We start from the raw sequence: 21152 nt of genomic DNA on the forward strand, positions 1-21152 counted from the left end.
GTTTAGCATCTCAACCGATTTGAATCGTCACATATTTGAATCGATTTTCAACTGGCTCGCGGTTAATCGTTACATCCCTACCCAACACTACACACATCTGAATATTTGGGTTGAAGTGCTCTGGAACAGTGTTGTAAATACAACTTAACCACTGATTTCTAGTTGTGTCCTCTTTTGGAAGGAAAAACAAAGTAGTTTCGCTTTCACAACGAAACACAGCGTCTCCACATCATGGCGGCGGCGGCGGCAACAACAACAACAATACTACAGCGAGAATAAAAGATATGCCTTCTTTCTTTGAATGAACATTTGGGCAGTCTTATGCAAATCTTCCCACACAGTGACGTAGACATGTGGGGGCGTGTTTAAACGAGGCGTTTTAGGAAGGCGTGGACGAGTCTTAACTTTTTTTAAAGAATATCTCTTTAGGTTTGAGACTTTAGTCTTTGCAATTTTAGGGATCTTATCAATGCACGAACAGCTTGTAACACTCCAAAGAGAAAGGAAAACTTGAAATTGCGTCATATGACCTCTTTAATGTTCAAAAACATATTACTTGTAAAGTGCTGCAAAGAACCACTGAAGAAGTTTTATTTTTCAAATAAAAGTGTTGTACAGCCATTACAATGTATTGTGGTAGTTTGAACAACAGGGTTTTAGATAGTTCTCTGTCAAACTCACCTGTTCTGTACAGCTTTGTTGAGTACTGGTTGCCTTCTGTCCAAGGTGAGCCCATCCGGCCCATTGACCCTGCAGCCTGGGTGTCCCATACAGCAGCCATGACGGGCGTCTATCCTCCCTACGGCATGAGTCCTTCAATGAGCACAGTCACCTCCACCAGCTCTTCCATCTCCAGCTCCATCCCAGAGACTGAGAGTGAGACATCTGCTTCAACAACTTTACATTTCTTTGCTAAAGCAAAATTTTGACCCCTAAATTTTGTGGAGTTCATCCCACAACAGTTGTTATGGGCATGAATGATCCCTTAAATCCTGTGGCTTGTTGAGGAAAGGTGTTCCATTTTCTAAGTGATCAAACTTACTAGTTGACCTGGCAATGGGTAAAAAAAAAAATCCCATTGACTTCTATTGAGAGGACTTGAGTCATATCTAGATACTTGTGTGTGGAACGTGGGAGGTCCTGGTTTCTCGCCACCAGGCAGATGCTATGTGTTTTGTGCTCTTGTTAACTGTGTGTTGTACTTCTCGCAGGATTTGATGACTACCACCTGTCTGTCCACAGCGACATGGCAACAGTTGCAAAAGCAATGGCCTGTCCAGACTCAGGACTGGAAGTTCGAGACAGAATGTGGCTGAAGATCACTATAGCCAATGCTTTCATAGGTCAAGACCCACTTTATAGTGCTTACAATTAGTAAAGGTGTTTTTAAATGATTTATTAGTTGATCTTCATAATTGTACCCTGTATATTATCTAAAAGTCAGCATGAAACTGAAACTTTGATTGATTTGTCCATTTGGAACATTTATCGGAGTGATAAAATGAAGAATGAGAGAAAATGTTGGATGGGATTTGTTTTCGTCCATCAAGAATTGATTGGATATTTTGATCACAGTTGTTTGCTAACTGCTGTGATCTCATTTGAATGACAAGTTCCTGGATTAGAGGGATTATTGTAATTGTAAAGTATGTAAAGACAATTTATCTGTTTTTTTTTGTTTGTTTTGTTTTTTTGGTAAATGCGTGTTATTGGTCTTATTGTGAGCGATCAATCCATGTATACATATAATTTTTTTTTTTTTTCATCTTGTAATGTTTAATCAAAATGTCATAACTTTATCTTGCGGTAAAATGACAGACTTCTCCAATGATTTACAGTTGTCCGTTTAAACCCCGTCCCTCTATAATCGACTGCAAGCCCACATCTCATAATCCAGTCAACAACCGATGGATAGAACCAAGTCCCCGTCCTGCATTTTCCTGATCATTTCTATAATCTGTTACACTCAGATAATTTGCTTCACAATAGGGAATAAAAATAAACACATTTTAAAATCATTGTAATTTTAAAATAAATATTAGCAAACCGCTTCATGGAGCTGCTATATCTAATTGGTGCATATGTTGTCTTACAGGCTCTGATGTGGTTGACTGGCTGTTTCATCACGTGGAGGGGTTTGCAGATCGCCGTGAAGCACGAAAGTACGCCAGCAACCTGTTGAAAGCCGGCTTCATCCGCCACACTGTCAACAAAATCACCTTCTCAGAGCAGTGCTACTACATCTTTGGAGATCTTTCTGGCAGTAAGTACTTTCACCACTACAGTTCATTTTCTGTTTATGTAGTTGTATAAATATTCTAGTGCTGTTTGGTGTAGTCCTGTCAGTACAAGGAAAAATTATATTTGTAGCTCTCCAGAGCCTAATACATCATTTGTCCCAGTGAGTTTAGTCATCTTTATTACCAGCACTGTTAGTGTTAAATTTGTCAGCTGTGTTTTTTTTTTTTTTAAATTTAGACTTTGTTCTGTGTCAAATGTCCTTTTTAGTTTTAATCATATTTAGTCATTCTGTCCTGTTTTTTGTTTAGTCAAGTTGTAGTTGTCTAAAAGTCTGGGAACTTTAGTCTAGGTTTAGTTGATTAAAATTTTTAGTCATGATATGATTGCATAATTGTCAAACTAAATCACAATTATTTTACTCAAAATTGTAATTGCGATTACTGATCATGACCGTTGTCGTTTGAGAAATGCACCAGAATTATTGCGCTTTCACCTTAATGCATACACATGGTTTATTTTACCTCATCTAGTTTCCTGATTTATTATATTATTAATATAAACACACTCTCATTATGAAAACTGTTAAAACTAAAAAGCTTCTCTCAAAACAGTATCATTTCTAATATTAATTCTAGGGATGCACCGATACCGATACTGGTATCGGTATCGGGCGAGTACTGGAAAAAGTGGTATCGGTGCATCCCTAATTAATTCCAATAATTCCAAATTATATTCATGTCTTTCTATTAAAACAACAAAAAATACTTTCATTTCAGCAGAATATTTCGATTGTTGATCACTAAACTCAACATACAAGTTTGTCGACGTTTCCATATCATCAGTGCTTTTTCCGTAGTGTAAGAGAGAATGAACCGTTGCCAGGTTGTGAAGATAAAGAAGAACACAGGGCGGAAAATGTGTCCTTTTTAAGAGAGAAGCTCTGATAGGGGGATTTAAACTCTTGACATTTGGCAACCCCAAGCATGGAAACATGTTGAGGTTGATATTTTTTTCTCCTCTTTATTTGGTTTAAGAAAGTGTTAACATCTTTTTTTTTTTTTTTTTGGTCAACAATAATGCAAGTTGATATAGTCAGAGGTTTTAATGATGTCATTGTCATTTCAACTTAAATGGTCATCAGCAAATATTTTTCGTTAACGAAATAGTCACTGTACATTCAGTTTTACATTGTGCTGACACTCTTATCAACGTTGACTATGTTTTGTTGTAGACATGGCCCATCTTTCACTGCATGAGCATGACGGATCCAGCGGGGCGTCTGATCAGGACACTCTCGCTCCATTGCTTCACCCTGCTGAAGCTCCCTGGCCCACCGCGTTCCCTTACCAGTACCCACCAGCCCATTCCCTCCCGGATGCAGCTCACAGCTACTCTGAAGCCGGTGGAGGCAGCGCAGGCAGCCAGCACAGCGAAGGTGAGTAACCTCAAATCACGCTGCTAACAATCTCAAACAGCGGCTCACTTACGCTAGCGTTACTGTCCGTAGGGAGCAGCGGTTCAAACTGCAGCTGGAGCCGGACTGAGGGGAAAACCACAGCTGGAGACTTCAGGTTAGGAGGAGGAAGCGAAATGGGAGACGCACATGAGTTTGACTTCCGCAGAGACAGAGCCCCCAGCGAGCGCTCGGTGCCGCCCAGTGAGGGCAGTGTGCGAAGCTCACGATCTCACAGCTACAGCCTGAAGCAGGGATCTGCACGAGCCGGCCCGGGGTCGCCGTCCGGCCGCCACCTCGCCATCATCCCCGCCGAACTCACGGGCTCCCGACGCTCGTGCAACACAGCCAATGGGGAGTTCTTTGTCGACATCATGTGACTGTTGCTAGAAGAAGTGCCCAAACTATTTTTTTGCCTTATAAATTACAAAAAAAGTGGCCTACTAGTGCAGCCGATTAGAATTAGGATTAGTGCTGACCTAAAATTCAGTAGCTTGTGAGCCCCAACATCACTTAGGTCTTAGAAATGAGTCTACTAAAGCATAAGCAAACGGTTCATGCTTACAATAACAGATTAAGATGTTTTACTAAATGTACAAATTCACCTCAAAATAGTTGGGAAATGTTCTGTTGAAGAAAATGGAACCATTTCCTCTTATGGACAAAAAAGAGTGTTTTTGAGAGAAATAGCAATAATTGAATGGGATTTAGTTACAACACTATATGGGTGTGAAGATTCAAGGTGAATGTAGTCCAACCAAGGACGTAAATGTCAGATTTCAACATTTCTGTTGGCCTGTTTTAGTGCGTATTTGGAGGTTCTTAAGCCCTTTTTTTACTCTCAGTCTCATGCAGATATTTCATTATTCATGGAAATTGTTTTTACTGAGAATATATTTTTCAGTGTTTGTCAGCAATATTGTATTGGGAGGATTTTTGAAGTACCTTGTTAAGGAGATTTCTTTTTTTAATTTATAAATATAGTTTTATTGTGACATGCTTGGAGTACTCTTTTGTCTGTGTGTGTTTTATGGGTTCAGCTTGTGGAATGTGAAGGTTCTCGTCTTCATCTGGAATCCAGATGTTTCTGGGTTTATGTCTCTGTCCACATCTGCTTCCATTGTTCATCGGCTAATGTTCACCAACCTTTTTTAAGAGCTTAAAAAGGTCGTCTCGCAACTATTGAATGGTAGTATTGGTATTAATTTTGGGACAGTTTGCTTTGGAAGTCTTTAAAAGAACTTACTGCAGGCTAATATGTAGTGTTTTCTGGATAACATGAAGTTACAGGTGAGTAAATGAATTGAATATATTCAGTTTCTCCATTAACGCACCCCACAACAGTGCTCTTTAATTATGCAGCGTTAGGATGGCAAATGAGATAGACTTTATCTTTTGAAAGCGAGAAGAACTTTTTTTTTGTTTTTGGCACCAAATTGTCACAAATTAATTTAAAAGCTAGTCAAATTAGAATGATGCCAACAAAGGCATGACCTCATCCTTGAAAATCTGTAACAAAACTAATCCACCTTTTTCTTGTTGTAAAAATGGGCGCGGCCATTTGTAAATTCTATGGGTCTGGCTTCCGGTCTCATCTGCGTCCACTCCATCCAGCTATTTTTAGCTGAACAAAACAGTTCGTTTTGCTGCTTGATAATGAAAGTTTGTGCGTCTTATATTATTTTAATGTATTATCTTAATTATGAACACACTGGTTTGTAGTGCAAACAGTTTTACCGTTTACTGCACGTTGTTATTCTCCTCGTTATTTACCTATAGCGGCTAATGAACCGGAAGTCTCACCCATAGGCTTACTTCCGCGTTGAAGAAAAAGGTGGAAACGAACTATGTGCAACAAGTTTGAACTTGATTTGTCAACCACAATGTGTGTTGTGCAGTTATTAACGGCATTAAACCATCAAAATTCAGGAGACATTTAGGGACCAAACACTTAGTATGTTAGTGTTGCTTGATAGATTTTTTTTTTTTACAAATGTTTAATCACTCCTTCTAGACTAGTGTTCATTCATGAGTCAAATGCCACTTTATTAATCTTCATCACTGGAATTTGGAAAAATATTTTTCAAATTAAGTTTGACCTAATAATCTAAAATAAAAGTAAGTTTGGTCTTTTATTGACATTTGTTCTAATATAAATATGCATGGATACATATTATCCAGCGTATTTCTAATCTATTAAATATATGGACATGAAAATACAAGGACATTTGAGTTGGAATTATTTTATTTACTTGCAATTTTTTTTCAAGAAAAATATTTCAGGGAAAAATAATCGTACTAGCAAAAAAGACTGCATCAATATCCACAAAATGAAATATATTGTTAATCTGCAATCCAAGTACCATTATTATGATAATCTCTTCAGTGTTTTGCTTTGGTTGCCTGGATACAGCGTTCTAATTTATTCATGACGTCATAAGCAGAAACCGCAGAAAAAGACCGCGGTTTTCTCACCGAGTCATTTTCAACGAGAAAGCGACCGAGTAATTTCATATCCTTTATCCCTTATTTCATTACATATTTCCATAGGTCAGGCAAAGTGTATATTTCTAATGACTGCATTCGTTTCTAGAAAATATGTCTGGAAATGAATTACTATTATTAGGGTTGTATGTAAGGTTAATGTTTGTTAAATTCGTGCAGGATAAGTGACAGATAACTTATTTAAATTGTGTCTGTCTAGTATTTTCCGAAGAATAGTCTTGACTTGTTCGGCTGCATCTCAGGTAGAGAAAGTGAACATGACTATGTAGTTTTGGGTTTACTGGAGTTTGCTCTGTAAGTTATATACTTCAAACATGACTACAGCTAGCACATAGCATCTTCTAATAGAAATATCTAAATTAGCTTGTGCTTCATTCTTCACTGCAGGTCAGAACAACAACTCAACAGCCCTTGAAGGAGCATCTGAAGATGTTTTTGATGGATATTGGATGTTTTGCAACTGATAGACTCGTATCAGCAAATCCTACTATAAGATATTCATGGGTATATATTTTCTCTGTTCTTGTTACTTACTAACTAACCATCAGACGAAGAAACACTTTTAAACAAGCACCACAGAATGGGAACTAAAATAACACCCAATGTTTTTGCCCAATAGATGAGAAGAATGTGCCAACCAGGGGAAAAAAAGGAAAGTATCTCAAAAACAAAAAAGTAAAAACCGGCAAAATGAAGGTGAGTCACAATAGCAACAGTGAGGACACGGGAAGCGCAAATGAAAAATAATATACAGATAAGTAACATACAGATCAAACTCCAGTACAGAACTCAAAGGAATGTAATTTCCCATAGCAGATCAGAAACTGCATAAGAACACCCTTAAAGGAGCATCTGAAGAAGCTTCTAATGGCCAACTGATGAAGAGCTGCTTCTGTGTCAGCAAATCCTACTATATTGCATCTATAGGTAGGCCTATATATTTTCCCTCAAAGCTTTTAATGGTAACTTTCAATCATTCAAGCTCACCTTTAAACAAACACCTTACACACCTAATCATTTGTTGCCAATAATTCCATAGAAAAATGGAAATGCGACAAGCACAAATGAAACATGGGTAGATAGTAACAGTGAGGACACGGGAAGCGCAGATGATTAGAATGGAAACATTGAATCATTTTAACCTCTGATCCAAAGGTGAGAAAAATAATATACAGACAAACAACATACAGATCAAACTCCAGTACAGAACTCATGCAAAATAATATAATTTCCCATAGCAGATCAGAAAATGCATAACACCCTTAAAGGAGCATCTGAAGAAGTTTCTAATGGCCAACTGATGAAGAGCTGCTACTGCATCAGAAAATCCTATTATATTGCATCTATAGGTAGGCCTATATATTTTCTCTCAAAGCTTTGGATGGCAGCTTTCAACCAGAGGAGCTCACATTTAAACAAACACCTTTCACACCTAATCATTTCTTGCCGATAAATCCATAGAAAAATGGAAACGTGACAAGCACAAATGAAACATGGGCAGATAGTAACAGTGAGGACACACGGAGTGCAGATGATTCAAAAGGAAACCTTGAATCATTTTAACCTCTGATCCAAAGGTCAGAAAAATAATATACAGACAAACAACATTCAGATCAAACTCCAGGACGGAAGTCATGGTCATGTACTTCACCTGAGCCAAACAAGTCAACGTGTCCCGTGTTACTGCTGCTTTCACACTTATCTTATTTGGGGCAGAACAATCAAACCTTTCATTTTGTAGTGAGAAAGAAACAGTAGATTGGCGACAGACGCTAAAGATGATAACATTCCTGTTGCTCTGCTTTTTCAGTTTTTAAAAGTTTTTCTTTAATGGTCTAAACTAGTGGTTCTCAATTGTGGGGCCGGGGTCCACTAGGGGGCCTTAGCAAACTTCCAAGGGGCCACATCAAACTCTAATCCAAATTAAACTGAAATTATATTTCTTTTAAGTTATATTTCAATAACTATTGTTTATATTGAAGAACATAGCTTATTAAAAGAAATACCAATATAACTTCTGGAATCACCAACTGAAACATGCTTCATTGCTAAAAAAAAATTTTTTTTAAAGGGGTCATATGATGCTGCTAAAAAGAACATTATTTTGTGTATTTGGTGTAATGAAATGTGTTTTTATGCGGTTTAAGGTTCAAAAAACACATTATTTTCCACATACTGTACATTATTGTTTCTCCTCTATGCCCCGCCTTTCTGAAACGCGTCGATTTTTACAAACCTCATTGGTCTGAAAAGCGAGGTATGCTCTGATTGGCCAGCTATCCAGAGCGTTGTGATTGACCGAATACCTCAAGCGTGTGACGGAAATGTTACACCCCTTACCATATTGTGATGCCCTGTCAGGCCAGAGGAAATCGCATCATATGACCCCTTTAAATGAATTAAGGTTGCTCCCTTGCTTCAAATCAAAAAAGTAGAGAACCCCTGATCTAAACAGTGTTGAATGTAAGAGCTGTTGGTGTTTGACCACAGGGAGGCAGTGTGACACATCAAATGAAATGGCCAAATATTGTACCACTTTAGCTCTGGTCTACTGCTGACCTTACTGTACAGCTATATCCACTATTTATTAGCCCTCTTGGAATTGCTCAGTTTAATCTGTTTTGTATCACAGTCAGATTTAGCTGTCCATTTGTTCGAGCTGGTTTGCGGTGCAAAATTAATTCTAAATGAACAGATACATCAATATGTCGAAAACTATGTAGGAAATGCTGATATACAACTAAACAAGTGCAGAAAGACAAAATAACAAAACTGCTATGTTAATAAAATCATCTTTAACCCTATAAAGCGTACTGTATCATATTTCTTGGGCCTCTAAATGATCAACATGATCAAAAAACCTGTTGTACACAATCTACTAAATGACTTCTGTTGATATGTTATATTTAAAGACGAACACTTACTGGACTGAAGCAACTTCGGTTTACTTAATTATCCATGTATCATTATTTAGAAAGCCAAATATTAAATGTCATACATCAGGCTTTGAGCAATGTTTATTTGTTATTCTCTTAATCATAAATGTATATTGCACAGCAATGATGTGTTTCGCCCCCCACAAATAAAGCAATTACGCATTAATTATTATTGGGAGATAGAGTGACATCTGATATTATGCATTTTATATAAGTAGTCTGTTATACTGTTACAAAGATCTCACTGATTTACATTACAAGCTATCAGAATTGCATTTTACTTTTTGGCTATTTCTCTAAGAAAGTTGAAATTGTTATGTCTAAGACTTTTTTTCCCAACATCCCACCATGTGACTGAACAGCCGGACAAAATAAATAAAGAAGCCCATAACATAACTTCCTGAACTCAGTGTTCCAGAGTGCTTTATTTACAGAAACACAAGCAAACTTTGGTCTGGGGTGGTGATTTCAGAAGTTTCTGAAACTATTATTCATTCACACACCAACCACAGGTTATTTCCATCTGTCAGCTATCTGAACACACGGGTTATACAGGATAGAATTATTAGAAATGTACACACGCATTCCATTTACAGTCAAAGTTCAGTCATAATTTCATTATTAACTGTTTTCCCTTAGATATTAAAGCAATAGTTTTAAAATTAAAATTCTGTATTTATTCCCATTTATGTCCTTTCAAACAGTTTTTTGCTTTGAATTACAAAAATTAATTTCTGTAGAACCAACATGCAGCATTTTAGAGTGAACTATGCCTTTAAAGGGTTAGTTCACCCAAAAATGAAAATTCTGTCATTAATTACTCACCCTCGTGTTGTTCCAAACCCGTAAGACCTTCGTTCATCTTCGGAACACAATTTTTTATGAAATCTGAGGGCTCTCTGACCCTCCCATAGACAGCAAGGTAACTACCACGTTCAAGGTCCAGAAAAGTACCAAGATGATCAACAAAGTAGTCCGTGTGACATCAGTGGTTCAACTATAAAGTTACGAAGCTACGAGAATACTTTTTTGCGCAAAGAAAACAAAAATAACGACTTTATTCCACATTTTCGTCTCTACTGCGTCACTTTGGACACGCGTTCACGACAGTACCATGACGCGAGCGTGTGGCGGCGTTTTTTTTGTTGTTTTCTTTGCACAACAAAGTATTCTCGTAGCTTCGTAACTTTACAGTTGAACCACTGATGTCACACGGACTACTCTGTCGATCATATTGGTACTTTTCTTGGTACTTTTGCTGTCTATGGGAGGATCAGAGAGCCCTCATATTTCATCAAAAATATCTTAAATTGTGTTCCGAAGATGAACAAAGGTCTTATGGGTTTCGAACAACACGAGGGTGAGTAATTAATGACAGAATTTTCATTTTTGGGTGAACTAACCCTTTAAGAACAGCACAAAGAGTCTAATGACCAAAATTAATTCACGTGACAAACACAGACGCATGCTAAGTTGAACATAATAGCATTGATGTGCTTTTAATTAATGAGTATGTTCAGCACTAGACATGTTTTGCACAGATGTAGTCGAGTCCAGTCCCAGTAGCGTTCCTAAGTAAGACTGCTCTCGAGGGTCCAGCATCTGGTCGGGCCGCACCGGGTGCACGATGTTGGTCGGCTGAGGCGTGAGGGTGTACTTTTCTAAGAACACTAGGTCAGTGGCGGACTGGTAGCCTGTCTGTTGTTGCTGGCTCACAGCTGGAAGGACCCCATGTGGCGTCCTGTGCACAGCAAGACCGCTTTCCTCAGTCATCTGGACGGGGACGAGCGTCACAGGGACGCAAACGTCAGCCGCCACACTCTGCAGCACAGTCTTAGGTGTGTTATGGTACGGTTTGGGCGTTTCGTTTGACAGCAGCGGCTCGGTGAGCTTGCTAGCAGGGGCCGCAGGCAGGTTCGGCTGTTGCTGCTCGAGCGGGCGGCCGCTGTGCACATGGTCCACGTGATACTTGAGCTTGTCCTTACGCTTGAAGGTAGCGCTGCAGTGCAGGCAGTTGAAAGGACGTACATCTGAGTGAATGACCATGTGCTTGGTCAAAGTCTTCTTGATGCGGAAGGTCTGGTTGCAGATCACACACCGGTGGGGTTTCTCACCTGAGCAGAGCAAAATACTGGATCAGGAAAAAAGCTGTGGATCAGAAATGCCATAATCTGCCCTTAAAGGTGACATATCATGAAAATCTGACTTTTCCAGGTTTTAAGTGCTATAATCAGGTCCCCAGTGCATCTACCAACCAAGGAAACGTGAAAAAGATTAACCCAGTAACTTTGTTTTGGTAAGCCTTTTTCTGCAAGCGTCTGAGAAAACGAGCGCGTCTGATTTCGTTCCCTTGGTGACGTGGCAAAGGGATCTCATTATAATATTACCGCCCCTTAATCTGTAAGTTTACACCCATGGCGCCGTCATTTTGATTTCGCAAGCGACATTGGTGTATTAGTTCTAATGCCATGGCGAAAGTTTGATCAAAACATACTAACTGTTCTGTGTTTGGCTGCACAGACGGGCACAGAACACTATTTAGAGTCCCAGCCTCAGAGGAGACAACAGAGCAGTGGATTTATTGATTTATTTAGGCTACTGTATATTGCTGCTGCCACACAGATCTAAAATAAACATGCGATTTATTTCCCAGCTGTTTACCTTCACAGACATAACCCACTGTTTTTGTAACTCATGTGTTTTTAACGTAAACTTGTGTGTGAATGAGAACTTAGTTTAGTACTCACATACTGTGACAGCCACTTTCTGTCCATGTGCTTCGGATGTGTGCGCTCAGAAAACCGTATATCAGAAGTTTAAACTCATATGGTTGATTTTTCATATGGTATTTCAGTGCGATAAACATGATAATCAGAACCAAAACAGATGTCTTTAGCAGGTCCGAGCTGTAATGGCACAGCTCTATTCTGGAAAAGGGGGCGGGGAGCAGCAGCTCATTTGCATTTAAAGAAACGGGCCCGAAAAACAGCTGTTTCTGCTTCCACTCAAAATAGGCATTTTCAAAATAATATTATAAATGATCTGTGGAGTATTTTGAGCTGAAACTTCACAGACACATTCTGGGGACACCAGAGACTTATATTACATATTGTAAAAAGGGGCATAATATGTCTCCTTTAAGGCAAGACAATACAGTCGAAAACATTGTTATTTCATGCATTGGTCTATTTGTCTATTTCATGAAATGTTATTTTATTACAATTTATCTATTTGCATTCTGTAGATTTCAATTACAATTTTATCTTTAAAATGTATTTTGTCAAAATTAGTTTTTTCTAATGAGACAGAAATCTGCACTTCAGTAGCACTTAAACCAAACCTGACAGTTTTTATATTTCTATTTATATATTGTTAAGTTATGTTCATATATGTATTTGCCTGCTTTTACACAATATTTCATTATTTAAAAAAAATTCTGGCTGCTGACAGTATTTTCTGATTTAAGGAGTGTCAAAGAGATATCGAAAATCTCCTCTGTAAGACTCTAATATGTCAAGAAAATTAAACACAAATTTTGAACCTGGCTTTATCCAATTTCTGTTCTGGAAATGTATGCAAATGAGTACATCTATAATTAGATAATAATTAGATTATACCACAACATACCATTTCAGAAAACTTGTGATACAAAAAATGTTTTCAATTCTTAATGTAATCAGTCAACTAGGGAAGTATGGTGATATCTATTAGTTACATTTTTTTATTGTCACAATTTTTATTTTTGTTGATTTGATTTAATAGTTTGGTGTCACTAAAACTGATCAAAAATATGGTAAAACAGTAATATTGTGAAATATTACAATTTAAACCGTTCTCTATGTGAATCCATTTTAAAATGTAATGCAAAGTGTGATGCAAAGCTGAATTTTCAGCATCATTGCTCCAGTCTTCAGTGTCACATGATCCTTCAGAAATCACTCTAATATGCATTCTAATATTTATTCTAAGTAATATTTTTGTGGAAACCATGATACATTCTTTGATGAATAGAAAGTTCAAAAGAACAGCATTTATTTGAAACATAAATCTTTCATAAAGTCTTTACTGTCACTTTCAATCATTTGAATAAAAGTATTAATTTCTTTCACAAAAAATCTTTTGAATGGTAATGTATGTTACCTGAATGTGTTCTGAAATGCGACATGAGGTTGGTCTTCCCCCTGAACTCTTTCTTGCACACCTGACACTGATGCACCACTGCTTTATACCTGTCAAAATTTAGTACATGATCATGAAATCACAGATCTCACATGCTCAACATCACCTGCAGCCATTGTTTTATATTGCATAACAAAGACTGAATGTCATCATCATCTTCACAAAAACAACCGGTCTCAGTTCACAACACGTGTACGCACATGACTTTGTTTTTAACCATGTACTAATGTTTGGAGTATACTAAATAAGCGGTTGTGTGCATAAAGTTAGTCATTTGCATAAAACACACCCAAAACAATCGCCATATAAGGGCTTTGCACACAACCTTTCGTCACACTGGCAAACACATGACAGTCTGTAAAAACCTTGAGAAATGCCATCCTCAAAACCAGTTAAAACACAAGAAATACATTTAATGCAGCTGTACATACACATATATCTACATTGTTATTCAGAGAAACCTCACAGCCCGAATTACATCACAGCTTTTCTTACTCCTTCTCTGTATATGATAAAATATATTTAAGCTGAAATATAAATTTCATATAAACTACATATATATATTCTACTTAACACATTTATAAGGCAGAATGCATGTTTTTTTGCATATGTGTGGTTTCAGTTCCTTTTTTTTTTTTGTAAATTTAGAGTAAATTTTAGAATGAAAGTTTAAGGTGAATCATGATTTGTTGGTGAAGATATTTGTACGCAAACTTCACTCACAAATTTGTGCGTACGCATGCTTACAGAATGAGACCCAATGGGTCAAAAGATCAAGAGGATTTTGATTTCTCAGTTCATGACCCCTTTAAATCTAAATTTTAAAAGCTAGTCCTCCATATAGACATTTAAAGCATAACAGAAGCACTCCTGACATGATGGCTGTCGAACAGTTATGCTACCTTGAATTAACTTAGCATATGATATAGCATGTTAAAATTTATTTCATTTATTCATAATGTATATATGGGTTTTCTGAGACGACAAACAAAATTGCAACTTGAATTTGAATCTGAAAAATACCTGTGTGAATTTTTTTGTGTTTCTTTAGATGATCGTGGCGGATGAACGTTTTGCCACATTCGTCACATTCATAGCGCTTGTCCTCATGATGAACGCGAAGGTGAAGCCTGAAACAAAACAGCAACAGTAATAAACAACACTATCACATGTCATGTTCTGTCCCATTACTTTTAATCTTGTTCAAATGTTTGGGGTTAGTACTTTTTTTTTAGAAAGAATAATACTTATATTGATCAAGACAGAATTAAACTAAACATTTATGTTGTTACAATGTTGTTACAAATAAAAAATTTGCAGGAAAAAACGTTTTCAACATTGATAATAATAAGAACCAGTATTAGTAATTGAGCACCAAATGATTTCTGAAGGATCATGTGACACTGAAGATTGAATGCTGAAAATTCAGCTTTGCATTACAAATTACATTTTAAAATATATTCAAATAGTAAACAGTTATTTTAAGTTGTATTAATGTTTACAATATTACAGTTTTTACTGTATTTTTGATCAAATAAATGCAGCGTTGGTGAGTAGAAGAGATTTTCAAAAACAAAACAAATTCCAAACTTTGACCCCGAACTTTTGAATGGTAATGTATTTCAAGAAAAACACAACTAGTAAAGATGTGTATATTCCTGATTTAACTTTTATATGTTGCTTGCTTAACTATTCATCTGTACATATTCTCTCAGATCATGTTTCATCTTAAAGGGTTAGTTCACCCAAAAATGAAAATTCTGTCATTAATTACTCACCCCTCGTGTTGTTCCAAACCCGTAAAACCTTCGTTCATCTTCGGAACACAATTTAAGATATTTTTGATGAAATCTGAGGGCTCTCTGACCCTCCCATAGACAGCAAGGTAACTACCACGTTCAAGGTCCAGAAAAGTACCAAGATGATCGACAAAAGGGCCTTTCGCACCGCTTTAGTTCCAGAACTAAATGTACAGTACTAAAGTACTGGGACGATTTTGCGCAAACTATTTCCCAGTACCATTTAAAGGGTTGCATTCGCACCGAGAGTGTGTACTAAGAAGTGACTTTATTCCACATTTTCGTTTCTACTGTGTCACTTGTAGACAGACGCGCGTTCACGACAGTATCATGACCCAGATCCGGTGTGATGACGTCATTACGTCGGATCTAGGTCAGCGCCGCCACACAGAATGACCCAAAAATGACAGAATTTTCATTTTTGGGTGAACTAACCCTTTAACATACAGCAGATCAACACTCTCACAGACCTGTAGGAGCTTCCGTGACGGAAACTTTGTCCGCAGATGCTGCACAGGTGAGGTTTCTCCCCACTATGGATCCTCAGATGCTCCCTGAGGGTTGTCCTGAAAATATGTTTGAAGATAAGCAGAGAACAGCTTGTATTTGAATAAAACATCCAACCATTATTGCATTTGCATACAGTTTTGGTAACATCACTGCCTAACAGCAGCTTCATACCTCTCTCGAACTGATTTGCCGCACAGAGAGCAGGTCCATTTCCTCTTCCCCCCGTGTGTGCACTCTATGTGACGTTTGCGGTTGCCCGTGTCATTAAATTGACGACCACAGATGTCACAAGGGAAGGGTCCTGGATATTGGACATTTTGTCAACATTAAAGGAATGCTCAATACAAGTTCAATGCAAGTTCAACTCGTCTGGTTCATTAGCAATAAAAGTTTGGGTAAAGCTTTACCTAAATGGAATTTTTCTTGGTGCTTCAACCGGGCAAATCGTGACTTAAAGTAGTCATCACAGTAGGCACACTTGAAGGGCTTGTCCTGTGAATGTAAGATCATGTGCTCCTCCAGATGGGGGCGACGACTGAAGGACTTGTGACAGATCTACAAAAGCAGCATCAGGAAAGAAATTATACTAACTGTAAAATTGTTTGCAAACAGAATTTGGATGTAGTGCATAAAATAAATCAAATAAATAACCAGGCAAATAACTCACGTCACATTTCCAGCCTTCACTCTTCTTCTTCTTCTGAGTGAGAAACTCCTGGAGGTGGTCGGGATGAAATCTGTTAGCAGACAATGTGTTGGACTTTGATCACATACTGAGGCGAGGAAACTAAATATTTCATTAACAAAACAATATATGGCTACAGGAACATGTAAAAACTGAATAGGAAACATAATGTAAACAAAACAGAAGAATGGACCCGGTTGACATTTCCTGGAATCTTCGAAGCAGATCGGAGTGAATGGGAGACTACACATTTTTCCAATAGCAAAATTAAAATAAATAAATCCATAAAAATCCATGATAGCGTTTCTACAGCTTTCCAAAAGAGGACAAATATAGACAAATTTTATTTGGCAGTCAGAACAGAAAAAGACATCAAATTTAAGTAATATAGTAATATAACAGTAATATAGTAAGTAAAGTAATATAACGCACAGTACAGTATAATAAATGTGTATTAAATTAAAAAAAAATACAAAAACTTTAGATTTACTCAATTTAAAATGTTAATAACTGTGGAAAGGCATAATCACAGTTTGTGAAAATGTTCCATTTATTAATTTAGTAGACACAAAGTACATAAATGCCATCTCTTAAAGGGAAAGTTCACCTAAAAATAAACATTCTGTCATCATTTACTCATCCTCATGTCATTACAAACCAACACAAACCACACAAAACAGTTTTGGTTCCCAATGACTTCTAGTGTATGGTCAAAAAATATAATGGAAGAAAGGAAAAAAATTGTTTGGCTACCAACATTCTTCAAAATATTTTCTTTTGTGTTCCACAAAGTAATACTCACTCCAAAGATGGTATGATCCTGACATTGCTTTAACTTGACATAAAACCAAAATGATATTTTACACGGGGGAAAAAGACTATTTTAAAGACTGTGTTTTCATATGTTGTAGTTTTGAGTTTTTTTTAAATGCTGATTATCTCATTGATGATTATTAAAGTTGGGGGCACACTGCATTCCCTTCACATCCGGTGAGGCTGTCTACACTGCCATGAAACTTCTTGATAACATTATGTACGGATCAAGGAACATCAGGTTCTCTGGAGATGCGCTTGTAGCCTTGAGAGTGTCCATGCCTGGCTATAATGTTGTGTCTGACCGCCTCAGATAATTCTTAGCTTTTCTTTCTTTTGTCGATGCTCACTGCAGTAAAATCAGTATATTAGAATGCTTTCTGAAGGATCATGTGACACTGAAGACTGGAGCAATGATGCAGAAAATCCACAGAAATAAATTGTATTTTAAAACACCTCAAATGGAAAACGGTTATTTTAAATTGTTCTTACTGTATTTTTGATCAAATAAATGCAGCCCTGGTGAGCACAAGAGACTTCATTCGAAAAATTGACCCCAGACTTTTGGTAGTGTATGAACTTCATTATTAATATACTTTTTAATAAATAAACAAATAAGACAAAATGCTGGCCGTGTCACTGATCCATCCGTCAGCCTTCACATTATAGCTCTCACCTATGCGATCAAAGGTCTTGTCACACTTGGGACACTTGAGAGTCTTCTTCTTGTTAGCGCTCTGGATCATAACGGGAGCCAGTCCTTCAGGAAACACGTGAGCGGTGAGCTCCGTGGCTTGGCTGTGCTCCTCAACAGCACGGCTGGATGTCGGTTCGGCCTCCTTCTGGGCTTCAGCCTGCTCTACAGCCTCATGTTCCTCCTCTTGCTTCTCACCGTCTTCACATTCTGCCTCCTCGACCGTTTCTTCTCGTCCCTCTTTACTACTTTGCTCATGTTGCTCTTCCTCACTTTCCTCCTCCTCCTCAAAAGCGGCGGCATCATGCGTTGGAGTTTTTTGACCGGATTTTCCAGACAGGACCTGGCCATTTTCGCTCTCGAATTTAGCAGGGGTCCTCCTCTGACGGGCCGATCTGCGGGTAGCGACCGCAGATGTGCTTGCCATGTTTTGCTCGTCCTCAACTTGGCAGCCAGCGCTGTGCGACTTAGCCAGGTGATTCTCCAGAGACTTCTTGTAGCAGAAGGTACGACTGCAAAAAGAGCATTGAGCTCCTGCTGAAGTCTGGACATCTGGAGTCTCCAGTGGAACCTGCTGAACATCACTTTCTTCATCAACATGAGCTGGTGTCGCCCGCTTCGCTAAAAGATTTACAGCTTCCATCATCTCCAGAAAACAGGCAGCCTCGGCCAAAGCAGGAATCTGGCTTTCTGAAACGTCAAATTCAGACGTGTATAGGAAGTTGAGCAAATGTCCAAAGATGGAGACCTCGATGTTATCAATGGTAACATGGTGCAGTTCAGCGTTTTCGCTGAATTTGGCATGAAAATAGCCACTGCCAAAAGCCAAAACCACCTTGTGGGCACGATACATCTGGCCACAGACCGTGACAGTTATGTCACACAACGATGGCAGCTTCTGCCGGTCTTCGTTCAAGAACTTCAAGAAACAGCCATCAGTTTGGGATATTATCAGATGCCTCTTTTCCTGTGAGGAATCTTTAATGGCCACGTCCGCATCAGATGCTGTTTCTTTGCTGCTCATATCTTTCACTTTTGTCTGCTGAGGTGCATTGACTTTCTTCTTCATGTTTCGGGTTTCCAACACAAAGATTCCACTGAAAAAGAGTCATACATATTAGTTTAATCAAGACATAGTACAAATTTTAATTTTAAAAAGTACATATTATTATTTTGTTAACTTTAACATACATTATAATGAAAATATAACGTCAAAACTTCGAAAAAGTAAAGTGTAAATACAAATAAATGTCACATTTGTGTTAAGTACATAATCCGAATGGATTCTGGTTCATTTTAAAGTCGAAATGTTGCTTTACAAAACGATAAAAACAACAATCAAATATTGGCTTAAACTAAGACTAAATTATTTATATTGATCATGCATTTACCAGCTGTCTTATTGTGTCACGCGCATGAACTGATCTGTGGAGTCAGTGACATGCAGCCTGTAACTTCACACAGAGAGAGAACTGACAGTCCCATATACGATTACATCTGGCTTGCAGTTTTGAACTGGGTCGAGGAGAATGGCACAACGAAATAAACGCATTACAACACAGTCAGCATACACTGCACACACGATTCCAAAATCTAGCGCCGTGCGAAAAAGGACAATGCAAATCTGAAGTGAACTACCCCTTACGGCCCCCCCATTATGTCATGCGCCCACAGGGCCCCTCCAGAACAGGAGTGCGTTGACAAACGACCACAAAATGGCCTGTGGCGAACTGCAAATAGTGACTTATTTTCCAGTTCCAGTCTTACCTTTGAAGAGAATAAACATGCGGTGGTGTTTTGAACAGGTCACTTATTTTGCCTTTGTATACAAATAACAAAACACAGGGTTTTTTCGGATTATAAATCGCTTGTGTCCTTTTTCCATCGCTCGGGGTTCCGACGTCTCAACAAGCTGTTTTGTCATTGGCTGAAAGCGAAACGTCTTCCTGTTTCATAGGTTAAAATAAATAGCTTATTCATCCTCCGAAAATAACATTTATGTAACCTGAAATTTAATGAAAGTTAATAGTGTATGTGTTTTAATTTAATTTAAATAACAACAACAATAAACGTGCCACGAAGTCGTCCAGATGAGGCATAGCATTGTGGGTAATGTAGTTGGCTATTTGGTGAATAGAATTAGCAGCTGTGTGTGCGTTATATATGCAACTTTCCCGCCCGAAATATCCCGTTCCATCTTGCATTTGTAGCAGCAGGTAAAAGTACGGTGGCCGAGAAGTGCTAAACAAATCACAATTCTGAAATCAAAATAACAAATTACAAAATGGATAAGTGCCTGCCCTTGGCTTTTTGACATGATCGACCCGGGTTCGATCCCACCTTTTGCAGAACTTTTTTTTCTCCCTTTTCAAATCTCGTATCACATCGTAAAGGCATAAAGGTGTTTTCACTTACCGTCACTTACAAGTGAACAACAGTGTGAAAATCCAACACTGAGCCTGTAAATGGTTTATTTTTATTGTACAATACCAATAACATCACCCACTGAACCCTTTGTAGGAAAACGATGAATACTTGCATACTTGCTGTGGTGATCCTGAATTGTAATCTGACCAATTTTGGTCTTTAGCTCTATACCACCAGTTCAAATCAGTTTCTTTAAATTATAGCTTTTGAACCCTTTGTCCTATAAATGAATTTAGTTAATCTTATTACGTATTAATGTCTTACAGTAAGACTCCGCCCATTACAGTAGCCACCATTTTTTTTTTAATGTACTGTATTTTGGCTATTTTTGGTACTTCTCTTTCAAATTGTGTCCGGTTCTCACCAAATTTGGCTCGGATGACCATTAAACTGAACCAACTGAGCTGACTCTGTTCAAAAGTTATAGTTTCACAAAGTTAGCAATGTTGACCCGAAACTGGATGAAAGGCTGTATCTCAGTAACACTTTAATCTACTGAAAGGAAGCTTGGTAGGCTTCGTTAGCTCTATGAGCTGAGGGTACCTGCCAAACTTGGCGACAGCACCAACTATAGGTCATGAAATCTGAAAAATGACTATTTTTGCACATATGTAAAATACTGTGTGAACTTGGTGTCTACGAATTCCTTGGGTCATGCCAAGTTTTTTCCAGGATTGGATGAATTTCCTGTACATTGTTTTGAAATTTGGTGTAAATACCAATATCTTTTCACTATTTTTACATATCTGGTCAAAATTAGTTATGGATCATTTACAGTTTGTACTGAAGGTGCCTGAGAAGTTTGAAGACTAACATTTCCAAAGATATAAGGCTTTTTACCAAAATGCTTATATCTGTTTTCTTGCCGAGTTGTGTTCCTCGGTTTATTCTGATTGTGTTTATTCTTCAC

General features: G+C 37.9%; 2 protein-coding genes across 2 annotated transcripts in view; one reads left to right on the plus strand and one right to left on the minus strand.

Moving 5' to 3' along the window:
* Positions 1–4696, plus strand: part of LOC107709335 (segment polarity protein dishevelled homolog DVL-3-like) — a 17089-nt gene extending 12393 nt beyond the window's left edge. Inside the window, exons 9-13 of the mRNA XM_016513784.1 lie at positions 727–876; positions 1212–1343; positions 2096–2263; positions 3473–3676; positions 3749–4696. Of these exons, the coding sequence (XP_016369270.1) occupies positions 727–876; positions 1212–1343; positions 2096–2263; positions 3473–3676; positions 3749–4074 (980 nt within the window). The 3' untranslated portion in view covers positions 4075–4696. The remainder of the gene's footprint in view (positions 1–726; positions 877–1211; positions 1344–2095; positions 2264–3472; positions 3677–3748) is intronic.
* Positions 4697–10503: 5807 nt separating this feature from the next.
* LOC107709336 (zinc finger and BTB domain-containing protein 41-like) lies at positions 10504–19991 on the minus strand. The gene is made up of 9 exons (XM_016513785.1): positions 19583–19991; positions 17743–18912; positions 16291–16360; positions 16031–16178; positions 15795–15924; positions 15584–15679; positions 14338–14444; positions 13276–13392; positions 10504–11249 (listed from the first exon to the last, which is right to left on the minus strand). The coding sequence occupies exons 2-9, from the start codon at positions 18882–18884 to the stop codon at positions 10639–10641; spliced, it is 2421 nt and encodes an 806-aa protein (XP_016369271.1). The 5' UTR covers positions 18885–18912; positions 19583–19991; the 3' UTR covers positions 10504–10638.
* Between the last annotated feature and the right edge of the window lie 1161 nt (positions 19992–21152).

This window comes from Sinocyclocheilus rhinocerous, unplaced genomic scaffold (assembly GCF_001515625.1).
Source record: "Sinocyclocheilus rhinocerous isolate Xijiao unplaced genomic scaffold, SAMN03320098_v1.1 scaffold2341, whole genome shotgun sequence".
Taxonomy (NCBI): Eukaryota; Metazoa; Chordata; class Actinopteri; order Cypriniformes; family Cyprinidae; genus Sinocyclocheilus; species Sinocyclocheilus rhinocerous.